Source organism: Amia ocellicauda, chromosome 1 (genome assembly GCF_036373705.1).
Source record: "Amia ocellicauda isolate fAmiCal2 chromosome 1, fAmiCal2.hap1, whole genome shotgun sequence".
Taxonomy (NCBI): Eukaryota; Metazoa; Chordata; class Actinopteri; order Amiiformes; family Amiidae; genus Amia; species Amia ocellicauda.
This window is the reverse complement of record NC_089850.1, coordinates 1510395-1532245: the sequence shown is the minus strand read 5'-3', so window position 1 is coordinate 1532245 and position 21851 is coordinate 1510395. Positions and strand designations below refer to the sequence as shown.

Genomic DNA, 21851 nt, shown 5'->3' with positions numbered 1-21851 from the left:
TTACGCATTGTTGTTGATAATAAAATGTGGTTTTGAAATAAACAAACTTTCCTTACCAGACTTGTGCTTACAAAAACTTTATTTTATATAGCGTATTCTTTATTTTCTCACAGAAGAAGAAATCATTGTATATTATAATACTTTTACAATATTAATTTAAAATGTGCTGCAAACATATTGCAATTCTTCTGGCAATAGATAATCAGTTTTAACAAGACACAAAGATTAAAGTTGATAATAATAAATACATACATGTATATAAGCTTTATTTATTGATTTTCACTGTATTGTATACATCAGTATTTTGTTGCAATACTAACAACACTACGAATCCATTTTAAAGTCCTGTGACATTTGCATGGAGCGGCTGCGTGGAGCTGCGTTTTGGTGTCGTTTCTCGCCAAATGCTGGATTCGCACCATTTGACAATGTTTTGGGGTGTAGTTCACACAAATCGATAATAATGTATCAACTATACGATCCAACCGTGAGACAAGGGTCTTGTACTACGTTATATATGGTGGTTAATTATATTCTTTCTTTTATTAAGTTTTAAAACGTCGTGTTAATGACACTAAGTAAAGAAAATCCAAGATGGTGGCGGGGATGAAAAAAAAGTGACGTATTTGGTGCTTAAAAGGCATTTTAGTGAGGGGTAAAAGCTCAGTTGAATTTTTTGTTTTTTTATGTACATGTCTAAGTTAGTACAAAATCTTACCTGATTTAAAATTTTAAAACGCGTTTGACATCCCTACTTCGGACAAGGCTTGCGATTTACATGTAAATTTACCTTCCCATCCTCACCTATGGTCATGAACGTTGGGTAATGACCGAAAGGACGAGATTTCGGGTGCAATCGGCGGAAATTAGGTTTCTCCGCAGGGTTGCTGGACTCACCCTTTGGGATAGGGTGAGGGTGAGGAGCTCAGTAACCCCGGAGAGCCTCAGAGCAGAGTCGCTACTTCTCCAGATTGAGAGGAGCCAGTTGAGGTGGTTCGGGCACCTGGTAAGGATGCCCCCTGGGAGGCTGCCTGTGAGACCCTGAGGCCGACCCAGGGCATGCTGGAGGGATTATATCTAACGACTGGCTGGGAACGGATAAACACAGTTTAGGAGAGACAGGCAAAAATCGAAGAGTGGATTGGGGTAGCATTATATGTGAAAAATGACATTGAGGCAGAATAACTCATATTAGATCCCAGTAATGGAACAGAATCTTTGTGGGTGAAACTTTTGGACAAGAGATGTGGAGGATTAGTGGTAGGAGTGTGTTACAGACTACCCAACTCAGATATTCAGCAACATGTTGCATTGTACAGTGTAATCAGGACTGCATGTAGCAAGGATGTGGCTGTTATAATGGGGGATTTCAATTTCCCAAACATAAACTGGGAAAGCTCATCTGGGACTACAGCAGCAGAAATAGAAATGGTTGAGATGGTAAATGACTGCTTTCTAACTTATTTGTCAGGGAACCAACCAGGGACTTGATATTTTAAAATGACCAAGATGTCCAAGTATCAGAGGGACACTAGTTAGAGAACCAATGGCAAATTGTGATCACAATATGGTTAGCTTTGAGGCATTCTTTCAAAAAACAAGGACAAGTCTAAAACAATGGCCTACAATTTAAGAAAAGCAAATCTTGAAGGCACTTAGAAGAGGTACTCTGGAGCACACTGGATACAGATTCAGCTGAAAATGGATGGTTATATTTTAAGAATATACCACTTGAGGCTCAGGAGCAATTTGTACCAAAACTTTGCAAATTGAGGACCAAAAAACATTGGCCAAAATGGTTTAATACAGGTATGCAAAAAAATAAAGAGAAAGAAAATGTATAGCACATTAGAGGTCTTCACAGGTCCAAAAATGTGTGCCCGAACCCGAAGAGACCCGTAAATGTGCTATCCGGACCCGACCCAGACCCGTCTATTATGTGAAAGTTTGGACCCGGACCCGTGCAGAACCGAGAAATGCCATAAATGTTCTACCGGAACTGACTCGGACCCGTCTATTATTTGAAATCTGGACCTGGCCGGGACACACAGACTCGATTGAACCTGATTGTGAAAATAAAACTTTGTGTGTCTTACCTAATGTTAGTAGCTTCTCTCCTGTACCTGACTGTGAAGCATACAGTCCATCCTCCGTGCCAAGAAAGTTGCTAAAATAACATCCATGTTGCTCCTCTTGCCGATTGAAAGCGCATGTATAATCCACTCATTATTTCAGCTTCAAAAGTCCACTTGCTGTCACAGATGACAAATGCGACTTTACAGCTTTGCATTTTTTTTTTTGTATCTCGCATAATACGATAACTTCCACCGTTTGCCCTTTTGAAATATAATAACGACTGCTGGTTCAGTGCCAGGCCACTGACGTTGCATTACTAATGTGCTGTCATTGTGCTCTGAGACGCATCTGCCATAGATTTTAGATACAAAGTGAACAAACTCCAACCACGACATCTCAAAAATTGCGCCGACGCCAATAGTGCACGTCGGTTTATGTCACCTGTCAAACACTGATATGGCGGAATAAGTCCCGCCTTCTAAATAAAAGAGCCAATCGTCAATTGGAAAAGTCATCGCGTCACTTGGGTATTACACACAATGTTAAACAGACCCGGGACCCGAAGTACAAGAATGGGACCCGACCCGGACCCGGCTGACCGTTTAAAATATGGACCCGAACCCGTACAGGTCCTGGGTTGGTTCGGGTGGATCCATGAAGACCTCTATAGCACATACAAAAGGGATGGAGACTAAACAAAATACATAGAATATGTTGAGCTGCAAAGAGATCTTAAGAAAGGGATCAGGAAAGCAAAGAGGGAAATAGAAAGAAACATAGCTCTTGGAGCTAAAACTAATGCAAAGAGCTTTTTTCAGTACTACATCAGCAAGAGGTCAATAAAGGAGGAAGTGAAATGGATAAAGGGCAAAAATGGAAGTATCTTGGAAAATGAACAAGATGTGGCAAATGTTATAAATGAGTATTTCACAGAGGTTTTTACAAAAGAAAAAAGGGAAAACATGCCACAGGTTAACAATCAGTCCAGTCACATCCTAAGAGAGATCAGGATAAATGAGGAGGAGGTACTAAAGGGACAAGCAGAATTAAAAACAAACAAATCACCTGGGTCAGATGGTATATTTCCAACAGGAATTTAAGAAATGAGGGACATTATTTATAGGCCGCTAACTCAAATATTCCAAATGACACTTAGAACAGGGGATGACTGGAAGACAGCAAATGTCATACCAATCCACAAGAAAGGGGACAAAACTGAGCAAGGAAATTACAGACCAATTAGTCTCACCTACATGACTTGTAAAATGTTGGAAAAAATGATTAGATAGAAAATAAAGGAGCATCTGAATGAAAACCATATTCTTGGAGATAGTCAACATGGGTTTAGACGAGGCAGATCATGTTTTACTAACCTATTAATAGTTCTTTGAACATGCAACTGCAGCTGTAGATCATGTGAAAGCATATATGATATGATATACTTAGATTTCCAAAAAGCTTTTGATAAGGTTCCACACCAAAGACTGATCCTCAAATTGGAAGCTGTAGGCATTCAGGGTAATGTAAGTAGATGGATTATGAACTGGTTGATGTATAGTAAACAGAGGGTGTCGATTAGAGGAGTTGCTTCTAACTGGAGTGAGGTTGTTAGTGGAGTTCAACAAGGATCAGTACTAGGGCCTTCGCTTTTTCTAATGTATATTAATCTGGACTCAGGGATAGTTAGCAAACTTGTCAAATCTGCAGATTAATTTAGAACAAGGGAAATAATGTTAAGACTGTACAATGCACTCATCTGGAATACTGTGTACAGTTCTGGGCTCCACACTTCAAGAAAGATATCGCTGCTCTAGAGGCAGTTCATATTCCAGGTTTTAAGATGATGTCCTACTCGGAGAGACTGAAAGAACTGAACCTTTTCAGCTTGGAACAAGAGGAGACTACGTGGGAACTTGATCCAAGTCTTCAAAGTCATGAAAGGCATGGACCACATCAAAGAGGAGATTTTCCAGATCAGCAGGGACATACGGACCCGGGGACACAAATGGAAATTAGGCTACAAGGCATTCAAGACGCAAAACAGGAGACACTTCTTCACACAGAGAGTAGTCACAATCTGGAACAAACTCCCCAGCGATGTGATTGAAGCTGAAAATTTGGGAACATTTAAAAATAGACTGGAGAGGATCCTTGGATTACTTAGTTATTATTGGACACCAAAAGAGCACGATGGGTCGAATGGCTTCCTCTCATTTGTAAACTTTCTTATGTTCTTCATCTTCCTTTAAGAGTATCATGGGAAAAGAATAGTAATAATTACATAATTAAATAGTACAAAAATAATGTATTTACCTAAATACCCATTCTGTTTCAAAAAGGCATCGATCCAGTTGTTCTGTGTTTTGGAGTAGATATCAGGAATGTACACAGCCTTGTCCTGCCTTCCACCAACAATTGTCCCTTTCAGCCGCCCACTGCTCACAAGCTCTTCTAAAACAGCTGAAGAGAAAAACAAAATAAGCAGTTTAAAAAAACATACATACATATATATATATATACATACATACATATACATATATATACATACATACATACATATACACATACAGTGAGGGGAAAAAAGTATTTGATCCCCTGCTGATTTTGTACGTTTGCCCACTGACAAAGAAATGATCAGTCTATAATTTTAATGGTAGGTGTATTTTAGCAGTGAGAGACAGAATAAAAACAAAAAAATCCAGAAAAATGCATTTCAAAAAAGTTATAAATTGATTTGCATGTTAATGAGGGAAATAAGTATTTGATCCCCTATCAATCAGCAAGATTTCTGGCTCCCAGGTGTCTTTTATACAGGTAACGAGCTGAGATTAGGAGCACTCTCTTAAAGGGAGTGCTCCTAATCTCAGCTCGTTACCTGTATAAAAGACACTTGTCCACAGAAGCAATCAATCAATCAGATTCCAAACTCTCCACCATGACCAAGACCAAAGAGCTGTCCAAGGATGTCAGGGACAAGATTGTAGACCTACACAAGGCTGGAATGGGCTACAAGACCATCGCCAAGCAGCTTGGTGAGAAGGTGACAACAGTTGGTGCGATTATTCACAAATGGAAGAAACACAAAATAACTGTCAGTCTCCCTCGGTCTGGGGCTCCATGCAAGATCTCACCTCGTGGAGTTTCAATGATCATGAGAACGGTGAGGAATCAGCCCAGAACTACACGGGAGGATCTTGTTAATGATCTCAAGGTAGCTGGGATCATAGTCACCAAGAAAACAATTGGTAACACACTATGCCGTGAAGGACTGAAATCCTGCAGCGCCCGCAAGGTCCCCCTGCTCAAGAAAGCACATGTACAGGCCCGTCTGAAGTTTGCCAATGAACATCTGAATGATTCAGAGGAGAACTGGGTGAAAGTGTTGTGGTCAGATGAGACCAAAATCGAGCTCTTTGACATCAACTCAACTCGCCATGTTTGGAGGAGGAGGAATGACCCCAAGAACACCATCCCCACCGTCAAACATGGAGGTGGAAACATTATGCTTTGGGGGTGTTTTTCTGCTAAGGGGACAGGACAACTGCACCGCATCAAAGGGACGAAGGACGGGGCCATATACCGTCAAATCTTGGGTGAGAACCTCCTTCCCTCAGCCAGGGCATTGAAAATGGGTCGTGGAAGGGGGTTCCAGCATGACAATGACCCAAAACACACAGCCAAGGCAACAAAGGAGTGGCTCAAGAAGAAGCACATTAAGGTCCTGGAGTGGCCTAGCCAGTCTCCAGACCTTAATCCCATAGAAAATCTGTGGAGGAAGCTGAAGGTTCCAGTTGCCAAACGTCAGCCTTGAAACCTTAATGACTTGGAGAGGATCTGCAAAGAGGAGTGGGACATAATCCCTCCTGAGATGTGTGCAAACCTGGTGGCCAACTACAAGAAACGTCTGACCTCTGTGATTGCCAACAAGGGTTTTGCCACCAAGTACTAAGTCGAAGGGGTCAAATACTTATTTCCCTCATTAACATGCAAATCAATTTATAACTTTTTTGAAATGCATTTTTCTGGATTTTTTTTGTTGTTATTCTGTCTCTCACTGCTAAAATACACCTACCATTAAAATTATAGACTGATCATTTCTTTGTCAGTGGGCAAACGTACAAAATCAGCAGGGGATCAAATACTTTTTCCCCCCACTGTACATACATACATACATACATACATATACATATATACACATACATACATATACATACATATATACATATATATATATATACATACATACATACATATATACATATATATAATACACTCACCTAAAGGATTATTAGGAACACCTGATTAATTTCTCATTAATGCAATTATCTAACCAACAAATCACATGGCAGTTGCTTCAATGCATTTAGGGGTGTGGTCCTGGTCAAGACAATCTCCTGAACTCCAAACTGAATGTCTGAATGGGAAAGAAAGGTGATTTAAGCAACCGAGGTATGCAGCAAAGCATTTGTGAAGCCACAACACGTACAACCTTGAGGCGGATGGGCTACAACAGCAGAAGACCCCACCGGGTACCACTCATCTCCACTACAAATAGGAAAAAGAGGCTACAATTTGCATAAGCTCATATATATGTATATGTATATATATATATGTATATATATGTATATGTATGTATATATACACTCCCGAACAGAAATCGAGACTCATCAGACCAGCCAACATTTTTCCAGTCTTCAACTGTCCAATTTTGGTGAGCTTGTGCAAATTGTAGCCTCTTTCTCCTATTTGTAGTGGAGATGAGTGGTACCCGGTGGGGTCTTCTGCTGTTGTAGCCCATCCGCCTCAAGGTTGTAGGTGTTGTGGCTTCACAAATGCTTTGCTGCATACCTCGGTTGTAACGAGTGGTTATTTCAGTCAAAGTTGCTCTTCTATCAGCTTGAATCAGTCGGCCCATTCTCCTCTGACCTCTAGCATCAAGAAGGCATTTTCGCCCACAGGACTGCCGCATACTGGATGTTTTTCCCTTTTCACACCATTCTTTGTAAACCCTAGAAATGGTTGTGCGTGAAAATCCCAGTAACTGAGCAGATTGTGAAATACTCAGACCGGCCCGTCTGGCACCAACAACCATGCCACGCTCAAAATTGCTTAAATCACCTTTCTTTCCCATTCAGACATTCAGTTTGGAGTTCAGGAGATTGTCTTGACCAGGACCACACCCCTAAATGCATTGAAGCAACTGCCATGTGATTGGTTGGTTAGATAATTGCATTAATGAGAAATTGAACAGGTGTTCCTAATAATCCTTTAGGTGAGTGTATGTGTGCGCGTGTAATTAATATATATATAAAAAAAATTCATTCAATAACGATAATTATCACGATATCAATCATATAATGCTTAAAAGGTGGATATCTGCTTCAGACTCAATGCCTGAACAAACCAAAGGCTTTAATATTTCTTATTTATTGTCAGAAGTAGAATTCACAAATAACATTTTAACTCCACTTTTTTTAAAGCTGTAAACCCTTATGAACAAGAAAGTTATGAACAAGAAATAAATATATAAAAATAGTGCAAGTCAATATGTATTATAACTGTTAGCCTAATGGCACATCACAGTTGAAGTTGGGGTAGTTGTTGTCTTACAAGTTACAAGCAAGAAAGACTACAGTCTCTGGCTTTAAAGCTGCCCTATGGCAGGTCACTATGTTGCCATCTGTGCTAAAAACACGCTGTGAGGGGGAGCTGGTCACAGGAATGCACTGGTAGCACTTTGCCAAGTGGCCGACTTTGGGAAAGGTTTTTTGGTGGATCTTCCACCAGTCCAGTGGATTGGTTTCACTGCCAGCATCAGGAGATTGAAGGTAGCAGCTGAGTTCCTTTTCTACCAGCTGGATTTCAGCAAGACCTGTGGTGGTGGAGCTCGGCTTTTTGAAAAAACTGCCCAGTGACTTTCTCTTTTTAGCTGGCAGTTGTGGTGAAACAGCAGCAACGTCTCCCTGTGCTGGGCTTCAGTTATCATGTCCCTCATTGACCATTTCTGATGTTCTTCTTGTCACTGGACAAGACTTGTGAAATGGCTTTCTCCTGCTCCAGTAATCTTTGCACCATCTTTTGACATGATCCCCACCTGGTAGGCAACTCTGTCACCAACTTGTGCTGGGGTAGGTTGTATTCTTTTTGACAGGTCTCTCCTTTTTCCATGAACAGGAAAAGGCACCTACCACTTTCTTATACATTCCAATTGCTCGATCCACTAGTTGGTCTCTACCCACTCTCTAAGAGAAATCAAGAGATTTAAATAAAATGTTAAATGACAATAATCCCTTTAGTCATGCCCAATATGTAATATTTAACTTAATCAGTTGATGTTTCCAGCCAGAGAGCACATACCTGGGGTCAATGAAATTGATAAGCCTCTTGAAACTTTCCTTTTCGACTGTACTAATTGGTAGCATGTCTTTAGCAATGCAATGCATAATAGCATTCGTGATGTCCATGTCTTTTCGATGTTTGCCTGTAGGGCATAAAAGCCGTCAGTGTTGACTGCTTCAGGGCAATATCCGTAGATTGGCTGGTGCTTGACGGGCATTGTTCCAGAGAGCGATTTTGCTTCAGATGGTGAAAAAGGTTTGTCGTATTACCAGACTTGTAGCCACCTGTCTACGGCACAATTTGCACCGAACATTGCTCTGCCCTTTGTCGGACTTCAAAAAGCCAAACCACTTCCAAATAACTGAAACAGTTGAACCCTTTTTTCAATAATTTATTCGTTGAAAGCTGCTCCTTCTCCATGGCTATGTTTTCGCCTACATCACTCATTTTTCGTTCTTATGTTCTTATATCCTACCCGATTGGTGCTTTTGAAGAACCTTATTCCGGATTTGCAGTGAATGTTCCTTTGTCTTCATGATGTAGTTTTTGTTAGGAATTGTACTGACCAACTGTGGGACCTCCCAGAGACAGGTGTATTTAGCCTGAAATCATATGACACCTTAATTGAACAGAGGTGGACTACATTCCAACTAATTACGTGACTTCACCACAGCTCAAATCAGGTGTGTCATGGCAAAGGGGGTGATTACTTATGCATTCAATTATTTTCTGTTTTGTATTTGTAATTAATTTATAAACAATGTGCAGATTATATTTTTCACTTTGACATTATGGACATTTTCTGTGTTGGTCAGTGAAAAAACTCCATTAAATCCATTCCAATTTCATGTTGTAACACAATGAAATGTGGAAAAGTCCAATGGAGTGAATACTATAGAGAGTCACTGTATGTACCCCCAAGGACTTTTGGACATTGTGTAGTGTTACAATCTGGAACTTAAATTGATTGCATTTAAGTTTAACTTTTGTTTCACAATAAACAAAACAAAAATTGTACCTTCAAGGTGTTGTGTATGTGGTGTTAATCAAAGGTAGAAAATAAAAAAAAAATCTATTTTAATTCCAGATTGTAACATAACAATGTGAAAAATGCAATCCACTGTATGCATTGATATTGTATCAGTCAGTGAGATCTTGTCCTCGATTGGTACAACCATCTGGCTCATGGAGTACATATAGCAAAGAACACACCTGTGTGAGAGAACACCATTTCAGATTTAAGTCAAATATGTCACAATTATTAACTATTGTACTAATAAATTAAAATGGAATTAAAAAAAATGTACTCACAGTATACAAGATGTTCCTGAAATCCATATAAGGTAATTAAATTATTCACTGGGGTTGGCCTAAGTAGAATAAAAACAAACAATATAAAGCACATACCAATGATTTGCTCCTCATTGTCCATGCAATGTTCCACATTAAGATGATGCAGGAATAATTTCAGTTTACATTAAACATTTTTTATAAACAAATTATAAAATGGAAGTACCTTATACAAATATGTAGAAAAAAAACATGGAAACATCTAAATATAATTAAGACATAACATACATGTTAGATTGGTTGTCAAAGAAAACAAAAGCAAAGGTTAATTAAACTGACTCAAAAAAGTGATATGATAAAGGTGAAACATATTACTAAAAGAGTCATTTCACCTTGTACGTACCGAGTGATAGCACTGAACAGCCCACATATACGTGCCTTGTGACGAGACACAAATGTCTGAGTATAAATCACACCCCTGTCATACTGATCCATCTGGCCTTTGATGATTCTCCCAATACGCTGAGATAACACCTACAATTGAAATAATCATTGAAAAATTTAAGCAAATGTGTAATGTAAATATTTACAATGTTGTTTAGTAAAGACCTCTAGTTAACTGAATTGTTTTTTAAAATGTTAAAAAATACAGGTAAAAAAAAAAAAAAAAAAAATCTACCAAGTGTAAGTTACAGTTAAACCAGAAAAATGTACCAAGTTAATTGTTGGACAAAAGACAGATCTCAATACAGAAAAGTATGAATTATACATTATATTTTAAAATCTCTACAAAACCTCATGAATTACAACAAAAGGTTTAGAAACCATCACAAGTCCACATCAAGTAGTCTTGAATCCCTTTTAGTCAGCAAACACACTTGAGAATATTATTTACACTGTAATTGTAAATGATTGAAAAAAATACACCATCCACATCATAAACATTTTGCCATTCAGAATATTAAGAATAAAAATGATGATAAATATTCGTGTACTTGACTCAAATTAAAAATGTATTAGCATTTTAACACATGGCTGGTGCACTGATCCATCTGTTTGTAGTAATAATAATAATCAGGGTTCGTAGAGCTTTTCAAAAGTCAAATTCAAGCACATTCAAGGTACAGTCAAAGCTTTTCCAGTACCTCGCAGCTATGGTAGATTACCACAGTAGATTACATGTTTTTGTGCTGTAACACCCAACATGTTTCAGTGCTCCAGACTAACTTTTTTTTACTAGGAGCACTGTAGCCCCTAACTGAAAATTTTAGGGGCACAGGCAGAAAATTTAGGGGCACACACCTTAAATCGACCTGCAACGCAATTTTTCACATTTTCCCCATTTTAACTGTATTACTGATAAATGCGTTGATAATAAATAAAACTACAATGTGCTGTTTTATTTTAGTTCACAGTCACATTTTAATGTGCTTAACAAATGCACATTCAGAAATGTAAACAAAGTATTATTACTTTCATTACAGTGCAAAAACCACTGTAGGATTAACTTTTACGCTGTTCTTTTTCAACAATTCAATGTGACCCTTGAATTTGCTGAATGGTAGTTCCTGCTTAGCTATGAAATAGGCCGTGTTGAATTTCCATACCATTTCAGCCTCATCAGATGACTGACGGGTAGCTTCCTGCCTGCGAAATGCTACTAGAAGTGGCGATGCCGTTTCATTTGTGTATCTGTCTCTGCATATTTTGTTATGTGCTGCTGTTGTGCTTCATTAAGGTGTTGTGTTTAAACTGTGCAGTGCCAGTTGCCTCGGCAAACTTGGTTTTCCCCGCATGTTGTGAACCACATCTAGTGCGGTAGATACAGTAAATGGTGTTGGTATCTTTGCTAAATCAAAGACATGTAAACTCCCATATAGTCATTCCTGTCGGAAACAGTTAGCGCTTTTCCACCAACAGCAGCCGGTGCTCGGCCTGGGAACCAGCTGAGCTTTTTGTGAACCGGCACGCTTTTCCACCGGTTTTGGAACCGAACGCTAATGTCACTGGATGTGGGCGTTCCCAATCACGGCAACCATAATCAGCACCGAGGCAGACTGTCTTTGAAACCCTATTTAACCATCAAAATTAAACTCATTGAGCGTCTACACACAGCACAGATGCATTGTAAAAACTAAACAAAAAACGCAAGATCACATGTAGACCACCAGAAACGAAAATACAACTATACGAATATCCTAAGATAACTCAGCCTTTTATTTGTATTTATTTTTATTGATGCATTAAGGGATTTACTATTTCAGACACAAAAATGAGCTCGGAGACTCGCCATCAATCCTGACATGACATGAGGAGATGGCAGCCAAATAAACTTTAAGCATGGACGGGGACTTGCCCTGGTGCAACAGTTCCTGCAGAAATTGCAGAATGACACATATATGGCAATTAACTGGATCATGAGAATTCTCCCGACACCAATTTTGAAAAGTTCACCAGCGGTAGGAGTACTGTGACCTCGTAGAGGGACCTCTCGGCGACTGAATAGGCCCGTGTTGGGATGCCACAGTGTGCCCTGCACCTGAGACAGCAAGTCCGCCCACAGAGGAAGCTTGCCAAGGCTCTCCTTCCAAGAGGGAGATCAGGTCCGTAAACCACAGTCTGCAGGGCCAGACTGCGCTACCAGCAGAACTGTCACTCGTTCCTGATTGATCGTCTCCAGAACTACTGGAAGAAGAGGGAACAGTGGAAACATGTAGAGGAGACGGCACGGCCATGTGTGGGCTAGCGCGTCGATCCCCAGGGTCCCCGATTGGTCTCTGACGGGGGAACCATAGTGGACAATGTGTGGACTGCGCCGATGAGAAGAGGTCCACCTCTTCCCTGTCGGAGATGTGGGAGGTGGGTTGCTCTATGGACGCAGCCTCACCTGCACTCCATCAGAAGCAGATGATGCACTAGACCAGGGTTGGAGAACCTTTTTGGCTGGAGTGCTCAGTCTGGTTTGTATACTTTGCTAAGTGCCAAAGGGTGCCAATGATAAATTCACTAGCTCGATCATTTTTGGAATATGTGCCTTTTTATTTTTGACAATGAGAATCTTTGATCCTCATTCAAATTAAATCAATCTTAATTGTCTATAGTAGAACACCATGCCAAATCATGTCACAACATTAAAGAATAAAGTGCATCATACAATGAATACATTTAAATTTTGCAGTATTGCTACAGTGCAGTAAAATGCATGAATCACATTTCATCATGCATTAAGTTTGATGATTATAATGCTAAAGTACATTGAAAAACCCCATTCAAATGTTGTGACAATGTAAATTACGTTGCTACCACGTTGCTAACATTTTATGTTAGTTGGGGTGCCTCTCTCAAGCTACACCTGTTTACTTATTATTATACATTTTATTTATAACACGCTCTTATACCCACGTGCTACATTCAAGCAAGAGTCAAACCAGACAGTAAAAAGACACATACAGCAATACAGCAGTACAGTATATACAGACAAAGTCAACAAACAGTCAAGCAAGAAAACAAACAGGATAAAGTGGAGCAAGCAATAAAAAAATAAATAAACAGAGATCATTAAAAAAAAAAAAATATATATATATCTTAACTAAAATTAAGGTGATTTTTAAGAAAGTTCTTTGAACTATCACATGTAGGGGCACTTCTCACAGCCTCTGGAAGTGTTGCACAGACGTGGCACAGTGCTGCAGAAGGCTTGGAGTATATTGTGTTGTTGACTCGTTCTCCCCAGCAGGCGGACGCGTACCTGTGGATGTAACGAACAAGCTCTGCCAAGCTGGTTGTTTACTTTTTTTTTTTTTAACTTTATTTAATTTTATTTTTACTACACCTATATTTGTAAGGGGAGTTACTGTTTGTTAGTTACCGTCTTCGCGCAGTTTGGACTATATAGTGACACAGTTTCTGTAACCAGAAACGTCTGCATTGTATATATACTATTGTAGAGAGAGATTGTACAGTGTTGTTGTGCACTTAGCTTCACCCTTTCTGCAATCAAAACAGGCAGTTACGTAGAGTTTAGCATTCCAGACATTCCAAGCACTTAGTTTGGCCAACACTGTACCAGGGCGTGACTTACAGGCTCTGGACAAAGCAGTGTAATCCAACAAAACTCAGGTGTGCTCTCTCCTAATTAGATATAGGTGGGCTATTTAACAGCCCCCCAGGACCTCCACGCCAGCAGCCTCAGTGTCCCCCTTCTGAAGGGCCACGCTTACAAAGGACAGGGACAGGCTGACTTAATCTCCACCTTTGCCTCCCACCACTCTCTGGATGTCCTTGATCTCACGGAGACATGGATCTCCCCTGAGAACTCAAACACCCCTGCCGCCCTATCTTCTCCGTTTATCTTTTCCCACTCCCCTCGTCTTACCGGGCAGGGAGGAGGAACAGGACTGCTCCTCTCCTCTTCTCTGTCCCCCCCTTTCTCTCCTCTATCACGACTAACAGCTTACTCAAGACATATCTTTTCAGACAATAGTTGTAATATTAGTCTTTTACTCTCCTGTAAGATAGCACTTTACAACATTTGATCATGCTTCTTGCATTACTAGTACTTATATTATTGATTTCCCCTTTGCTTCCTTTCCCGTAGCCCTGGACTGTGACCTAACATCTTGACCGCACTTAGCTTTTACTTTCCAGGCTGTAAGACCTCATTTATTGTATTGTGTAAATTGGAATTTGTACAATGCATTATCCTTTGAATTGCTTTGTATTATGTAAATTTGAATTTGTAATGTTTGATGCCTTGTATCGAAAAGTATTCTTGCACTTTGTATTACGCTTAAGTTTTGTAAGTCATCCTGGATAAGGTAAGGCAAAATATACTTATATATATAATAATAGGTTTTGAATTCCATGCAGTAGAACTCAACTCTGCCTCTCACCTCTTCAGTCTAGTTCTCTACTACTTTCCTGGTTCACTCACCTCCTTTCTGGATGAACTCTACTTCCTTCTCACCTCCCTTCCCTCACTGTCCTCACCTACCATCCTGGGAGACTTCAACATCCACCTCTCCAACCCCTCCCACTCTGCCAGATTTCTGTCCCTCCTCCACTAACTTCTCGCCCTGTCTCCCCCCACTCACAGGGCAGGCCACCAGCTAGATTTCATCTCTAAAGGCGGCTCCCCTACAACGCTCTCCTCGACACTGCCTCCTCCTTCTCCTCCAAGATCACAGGCATCCACAAGCTCTTCAACAGTCCCCCTTCTCCTCTCCCATCCCACCCAGGTCTCCAACCGATCAAGCTTCCTTTTCTTCATTGTCACCTCTTTCAGACTCTGAACTTTCCTCTATCCTCCTAGGTCACAAACCCACAACGTGTGCCCTTGACCCTCTGCCCACTCACCTCCTCCAAGCAACTGCTCCTGATCTACTCCCCTTCATCTCCTCCCTCCTCACTCCTCTCTAGTTGTATTCCCTCTGCTTTTAAACAAACTGCTGTCATCCCACTCCTCAGGAAACCTACCCTTGACACTACCTCTCCTCAGAACTACCGCTGTCTCCCTACTCCCCCTTCCTCTCAAAGACCCTCGAGCGTGCATTTCTTTCTCATCTCTCACTTCTTGATCCTCTGCAATCCGGCTTATGCACAGCTTACTCCACAGAGACTGCTCTCCTGGCAGTCACCGACTCCCTCATCTGTGCTCAGACGGCCTCCCTCGTCAGTCCACATTCTCCTTGATCTCTCTGCAGCATTTGACACTGTCGATCACTCCATCCTCCTCTCCTGCCTCAGTGACCTTGGAATCTCTAGGACTGTTCTCACCTGGTTCTCCTCCTACCTAAACGACCGGACCTACCAAGTCACATGGCAAGGTTCCTAATACACGCCCCCACCTCTCCTCACAGGCGTACCCCAAGGCTCCGTCCTGGGCCCCCTCCTGTTCTCTCTCTCTACACTCACTACCTGGACCCCCTCATCGCATACCATGGTTTCTCCTACCATTTTTAAGCAGATGATGCCAAGGTCCTGTCATTTCCCTCCTCTGACAATCTCATCCACTCTCACACCCCCTTTTGCTTGTCTGCCATCTCTGCCTGGATGCACTCACCACCTCAAGCTCAACCTCTCCAAATCTGATCTCCTCTTCCCCCCCTAGCTCAGTTTTGTCCCCTTTCTTGTGGATTGGTATGACATTTGCGGTCTTCCAGTCAGTTGGCACATCCTCTTTTCTAAGTGTCATTTGGAATATTTGAGTTAGCGGCCTATACATACATTTCCCTCATTTCTTTAAGTACTGTTGGAAATATACCATCTGGCCCAGGTGATGTGTTTGTTTTTAATTCTGGTAGTCACTTTAGTACCTCCTCCTCATTTATCCTGATCTCTCAGGATTTGCCTGGACTGATTGTTAACCTGTGGCATGTCATCTGTCTTTTCTTTTGTAAAAACCTCTGTGAAATACTCATTTAGAACATTTGCTACATCTTGCTCGTTTTCCAAGATACTTCCATTTTTGCCCTTTATCTGTTTCACTTCCTCCCTTATTGTCCTCCTGCGGTTGTAGTATTGAAAAAAGCTCTTTGCATTAGTTTTAACTCCAAGAGCTATGTTTCTTTCTATTTCCCTCTTTGCTTTCCTGATCCCTTTCTTAAGATCTCTTTGCAGCTCAACATATTCTATGTATTTTGTTTAATCTCCGTCCCTTTTGTATGCGCTATACAACATTTTCTTCCTCTTCATATTTTTTTGCATACCTCTATTATACCATTTTGGCCACTGTTTTTTGGTCCTCAATTTGCCAAGTTTTGGTACAAATTTCTCCTGAGCCTCAAGTAGTATATTCTTAAAATATAACCATCCATTTTCAATTGAATCTGTATCCAGTGTGCTCCAGTCTACCTCTTCTAAGTACCGCCTCATACCTTCAAGGTTTGCTTTTCTGAAATTGTAGACCATTGTTTTAGTTTTTAGTTTTTTTGAAAGAATGCCTCAAAGCTAACCATGTTGTGATCACAATTTGCCATTGGTTCACTAACTAGTGTCCCTCTGACACTATCTTGGTCATTTGAAAATATCAAGTCAATGCATGCACTCTCCCTAGTTGGTTCCCTGACAAATTGAGTAAGAAAGCAGTCATTTACCATCTCAACCATTTCTATTTTCTGCTTCTGTAATCCCAACCAGGCTTTCCCAGTCTATGTTTGGGAAATTGAAATCCCCCATTATAACAGCCACATCCTTGTTACATGCAGTCCTGATTACACTGTACAATGCAACATCTTGCTCAATATCTGAGTTGGGTGGTCTGTAACACACTCCTACCACTAATCCTCCATATCTCTTGTCCAAAAGTTTCACCCAACAAAGATTCTGTTCCATTACTGGGATCTAATTTCAGGACTTTCCCACTAGCGGGTTCCCTTTGTTTTCTTTCCTTAGAGGAACATCTCCCATTGTCAGAGATCCCTGCCCCCCTGGTCCCTAGTTTCAATGATTCTCAATTTCTCTGCCCATACACTCTCCCAATGCATTAACCCCCCTTCTGTTTAGATATAGTCTGGTCCGGTCCCATCTATCCCAGAAGAAAGACCAATACTCCAGAAACCTAAACCCCTCTTCCCTACACCAAGATTTCAACCATGTGTTAAACTATCTAATCTCTGCCCGTCTCCCTGGCCTGGCACATGGTTCCTGGAAGTATTTTGGAGAAAAATACTATGGAGGTTCTGCGCTTTAGTTTTGGTTTTAGTTACTGGCTTTGGCCAGTAGCCCGTTTACTAGAATAGGGAGATCTGCAACCTGAGCACCAGGCAGGCAAGATACCATGCAGGTCTCCTTATCACTAGAGCACACTGTGTGATCTACACCTCTAAGAATTGAGTCTCCTACTATAACTACCTCCCTGTTCTGGGGGGGAGTGGGCACCATTGTGCCCAACTGCAATCCCATCACCCTCTGAGCTGTCATTGTCCTACTCGGTGTCCAGAAGTTGGAACCTGTTGGGCAATTCTAGCTCTTGGGGTGTCTCTAGGGGTTGTGCACGCCCTGTTCTGCGGTTACGACCTACTGTAACCCAGCAGTTCTCTACGCTGTCCTGCTCTGAGGTCTCAACTCTCCTAGGTTTTGGCATGCACACCATCTCTCTCATGGGCTGATTCACCAATTCTTCTATATCCCAAATACAGCGCAGATCAACAAGCTGAGCCTCAAGATCACGAACCTTGATCTCTAGGATTTCAACCTGTCGACAACGTTCACAAATGAAACCTTCTTGGATGAGTTCATCCAGGAAGGCAATCATTCTGCAAACCTGACACTGTAGTGGCCACATGCTTTTAAATGTTTGTTTTTAAAAAAGTCCCTTGGTTCCTGTTGCCTAGTCAACTGCTTAACTTTTGTGACTGAGAAACCGCAGCTCTAAGTAGCTTTTGTCTACCTAACCACAATTCAAACCTAACTGGCCACAGCTGGCTCCTCCTGCAACAGAATTCCTGCTAGTCCTAGACAAAATCTCCCTTCTACAACCTGTTTACTTTCACCAACTCAGCAGCTGAACTGAATTTACTTAAATTTAGACAAACTACAGACAATGCTAACTTAAATTTAGGCAAACTTAAAACAAGATTAGCAATGCGAAGACTGGTCTGAAACTAGTCATACAACAAGATGACTGCCTCTCACCTGTACTTTCCTGCGTCTCTCTGTGGATTAATTCTGTTCTTTCCCTTAGCTCTTAACTCTGACTTAACATCTTGTCTGCACTTACCAGCGTTTATAATCTAGGATGCAAGACCTTATATACAGCTCTGGAAAAAATTAAGAGAGCACTGCAAAATTATCAGTTTCTCTGGTTTTACCATTTATAGGTATGTGTTTGGGTAAAATTAACATTTGTTTTATTACATAAACTACTGACAACATTTCTCCAAAATTCGAAATAAAATATTGTAATTTAAAGCATTTATTTGCAGAAAATGACAACTGGTCAAAATGACAAAAAATAAAAGTGTTGTCAGACCTCGAATAATGCAAAGAAGATCAGTTCATATTCATTTTTAAACACAATACTAATGTTTTAACTTAGGAAGAGTTCAGAAGTCAATATTTGGTGGAATAACCCTGATTTCCAATCATGGTGTGATTTAATCTCGCTCCTTCCCTGGGGGGGAGCTAACCATTGTGACGGAGGACTGCCGATCCTACCTTTTGTTTGTCCGGAGCACCCGGTTTGTTTTGGTTTTTGTGAGATACAGTTTTGCCTTAGTTACCCTTTTTGTGTTTTTTTTCCCCTTGAACTGTGAGCTAACCACAATAAAGCCCGGACACCGCCGGATCCCGAGACTCTCTCCCTCCGCTTATTGTGTCCAGCTGTTACACACGGCTTTCATATGCGTCTTGGCATGCTCTCCACCAGTCTTTCACATTGCTGTTGGGTGACTTTATGCCACTCCTGGCGCACAAATTCAAGCAGCTCGGCTTTGTTTAAAGGCTTGCGACCATCCATCTTCCTCTTGATCACATTGCAGAGGTTTTCAATGGGGTTCAGGTCTGGAGATTGGGCTGGCCATGACAGGGTCTTGATCTGGTGGTCCTCCATCCACACTTTGATTGACCTGGCTGTGTGGCATGGAGCATTGACCTGCTGGAAAAAACAATCCTCAGAGTTGGGGAACATTGTCAGAGCAGAAGGAAGCAAGTTTTCTTCAAGGACAACCTTGTATGTGGCTTGATGCATCCTTCACGAAGACAAATCTGCCCGATTCCAGCCTTGCTGAAGCACCCCCATATCATCACTGATCTTCCACCAAATTTCACAGTGGGTGCGAGACACTGTGGCTTGTAGGCCTCTCCATGTCTCCATCTAACCATTAGACAAGCAGGTGTTGGGCAAAGCTGAAAACTGGACTCCTCAGAGAAGATGACCATACTCCAGTCCTCTACGGTCCAATCCTTATGGACTTTTGCAAACCTCAGCCTGGCTCTTCTTTGCTTCTCATTGATGAAAGGCTTTTTTATAGCTTTGCAAGACTTTAGCCCTGTCACTAGGACCCCGTTTCAAACCATCCTCGGCGTGCACTTCACTCCAGCTACCGTTTGCCATTCTTTTTGTAGGTCACTTGATGTCATCCTACGGTTGTTGAGTGACATTCGAATGAGTTGGCGGTCATCCCGGTCAGTGGAGAGTCATTTTCACCCTCTGCCTGTCTGTAGGTTTGTTGTCCCCAATATCTGCTGCTTGACCTTGTTCTTATGAACCACCATCTTTGAAATTTTAAGGATGGAAGCAACCCAACGCTCACTGTATCCCTCTGCCAGTAAAGCCGGAATTTACTACTTATTTTCCTCACTCAAAACTTTTCATTTCAACTATTTTGGCATGATCAATAGTTTTTTTTTTTATTCCAATTAAATTTTAGGTACTACTAGCACTGTTTTTGCCATCTAGCTGGTCCTATTGCAAGAGGATAGGGATGACCACAGCAGTGGGTTTTATACTTTTCCTCATTAAATAAGATTTGGTTCAGGTGATCACCATTCAGTAGAATGAGGTGTGCCTGTCTTGGAATTCTGGATTTTTTTCCAGAGCTGTATTGTTTACAGTATATCTGGTATACACTTGTGTAAATTCTAAATGTGTAAAATGTATTAATCCTTGAACTGCACTGTATTATTGCACTTTGTATTGCTCTTATATTTTGTAAGTTGCCCTGGACAAGGGCGACAACTTTGACAGATGTTTGTACTTGTGTTAATCACTGAAAATGTAAGGGCCGGTTCTGTAGATATTCACTGCTGGATGTGACATGGCATTAAGCTTTGTGGCCACCACACCATGTCATCGTTGGTGACAAAACTGTCATTTATTATTGTACCAAGTTTGGTGAGTTTTTGAAAATGGCTTATTTGTGGGGTCAAATTTCAAGCGTATATAAATAAGTATATTTTGCATAAGTGCACAGTCATTTGCTTGCGGCTGCCATGTTTTTGTACGCAGTCACTTGCCTCTTGCAGATTTGATAGATAGTAGTATCTATGTAAGATATGCAAAGTTTCAGGGCACTGGGCTTTAGAGTTCTGGAGCAGTAGCCGTTTTAATATTCGCACGCAGACACAGGTTAAATCCAACATTGCGGCTTAACCATGTATCACACAAACTTAATTCTCTGGTTGTATGTAAAGGCATAAAGATATATGCAGAGTTTCATGTGTGTATTGTATTGTATTCCAGTGCACCGGAAATGTGTAACATGTCTGGCACATACCTTTTTTTCATTGTTCCACAGTACCCATTTTTACACTGGGGCAACTCGCCTTTAACAACCTTGGTAGTACTTGGTACTAGTGTCATGCATGATAATTTGTGGCACAGTGAGTATTAGCGGTCTGGAGTAGAAGGCACAATAGTTTGGACCTTGGGAACCCCTGGTTTCAAGAAGATTTTCATAAGAATTACAAACTAATATGAAAACACAATATGGCTACTCAACCATGTGACCAACCCATGAAAGATATAAAAGTAGTTTTGGTTCTTAGTTGCAGTTGTTAAAATATCAGATGAAATTTCACGAGTGTAACTTATCGTTCCACTGAACTTTGATTGTCCCACGGCAGCCATGTTTTTAATTGGAGCAAACCATCTTGTAGAAACAATCATGGAAAATGTCAGGACAGACGGCCTTACAGTCCCGAAGAAGTGTCCAGAAGTTTAATCAACTTACACAATATGGCCACCAAACTGTGTGACTGATCAACTTCCCATTAAGAAGCCTTAAAGTAGGTCATAAGGTGATAATATACAATTGAAATGTATAGTGCAAACCATTTAAAGATGTTATCAAAGATTCAACATAAGATGCAACATAGCCACCACACTATGTAACCAAAGCTGAAATTCACCTCATACAAATATATCATGGCCTTTTTCATGTCCCAATTTGATAGTTTTTGAATAACACATTATTTTTGTGTGTGGTGAAATTCCATGCAAAATATGCATATTTCACAGATGTGCAATATCATTGGCTCGTGTTGGCCATGTTTTCCTACACAGATATGATAGCCTTACCAGCATCACATATGCAAAATTTCAACACACTGGAGCCCTAAAGTATTGGAGAAGTTAACAAACTCACATGCAGAAATGCATAATCTAATTTGGTAGCTAAACCACAAACTTCAGCTTCACTTTCTTG

General features: G+C 40.8%; 1 protein-coding gene across 2 annotated transcripts in view; it reads right to left on the bottom strand.

Annotated features, from left to right (window-relative positions):
* ufl1 (UFM1-specific ligase 1) overlaps positions 1–21851 on the bottom strand; it is an 83090-nt gene that overhangs the window by 29682 nt on the left and 31557 nt on the right. For both annotated transcript variants that reach the window (XM_066698983.1, XM_066699065.1), the window contains exons 6-8: positions 10109–10239; positions 9727–9785; positions 4390–4536 (exon numbers count right to left, since the gene is read on the bottom strand). In XM_066698983.1, the coding sequence (XP_066555080.1) occupies positions 4390–4536; positions 9727–9785; positions 10109–10239 (337 nt within the window). The remainder of the gene's footprint in view (positions 1–4389; positions 4537–9726; positions 9786–10108; positions 10240–21851) is intronic.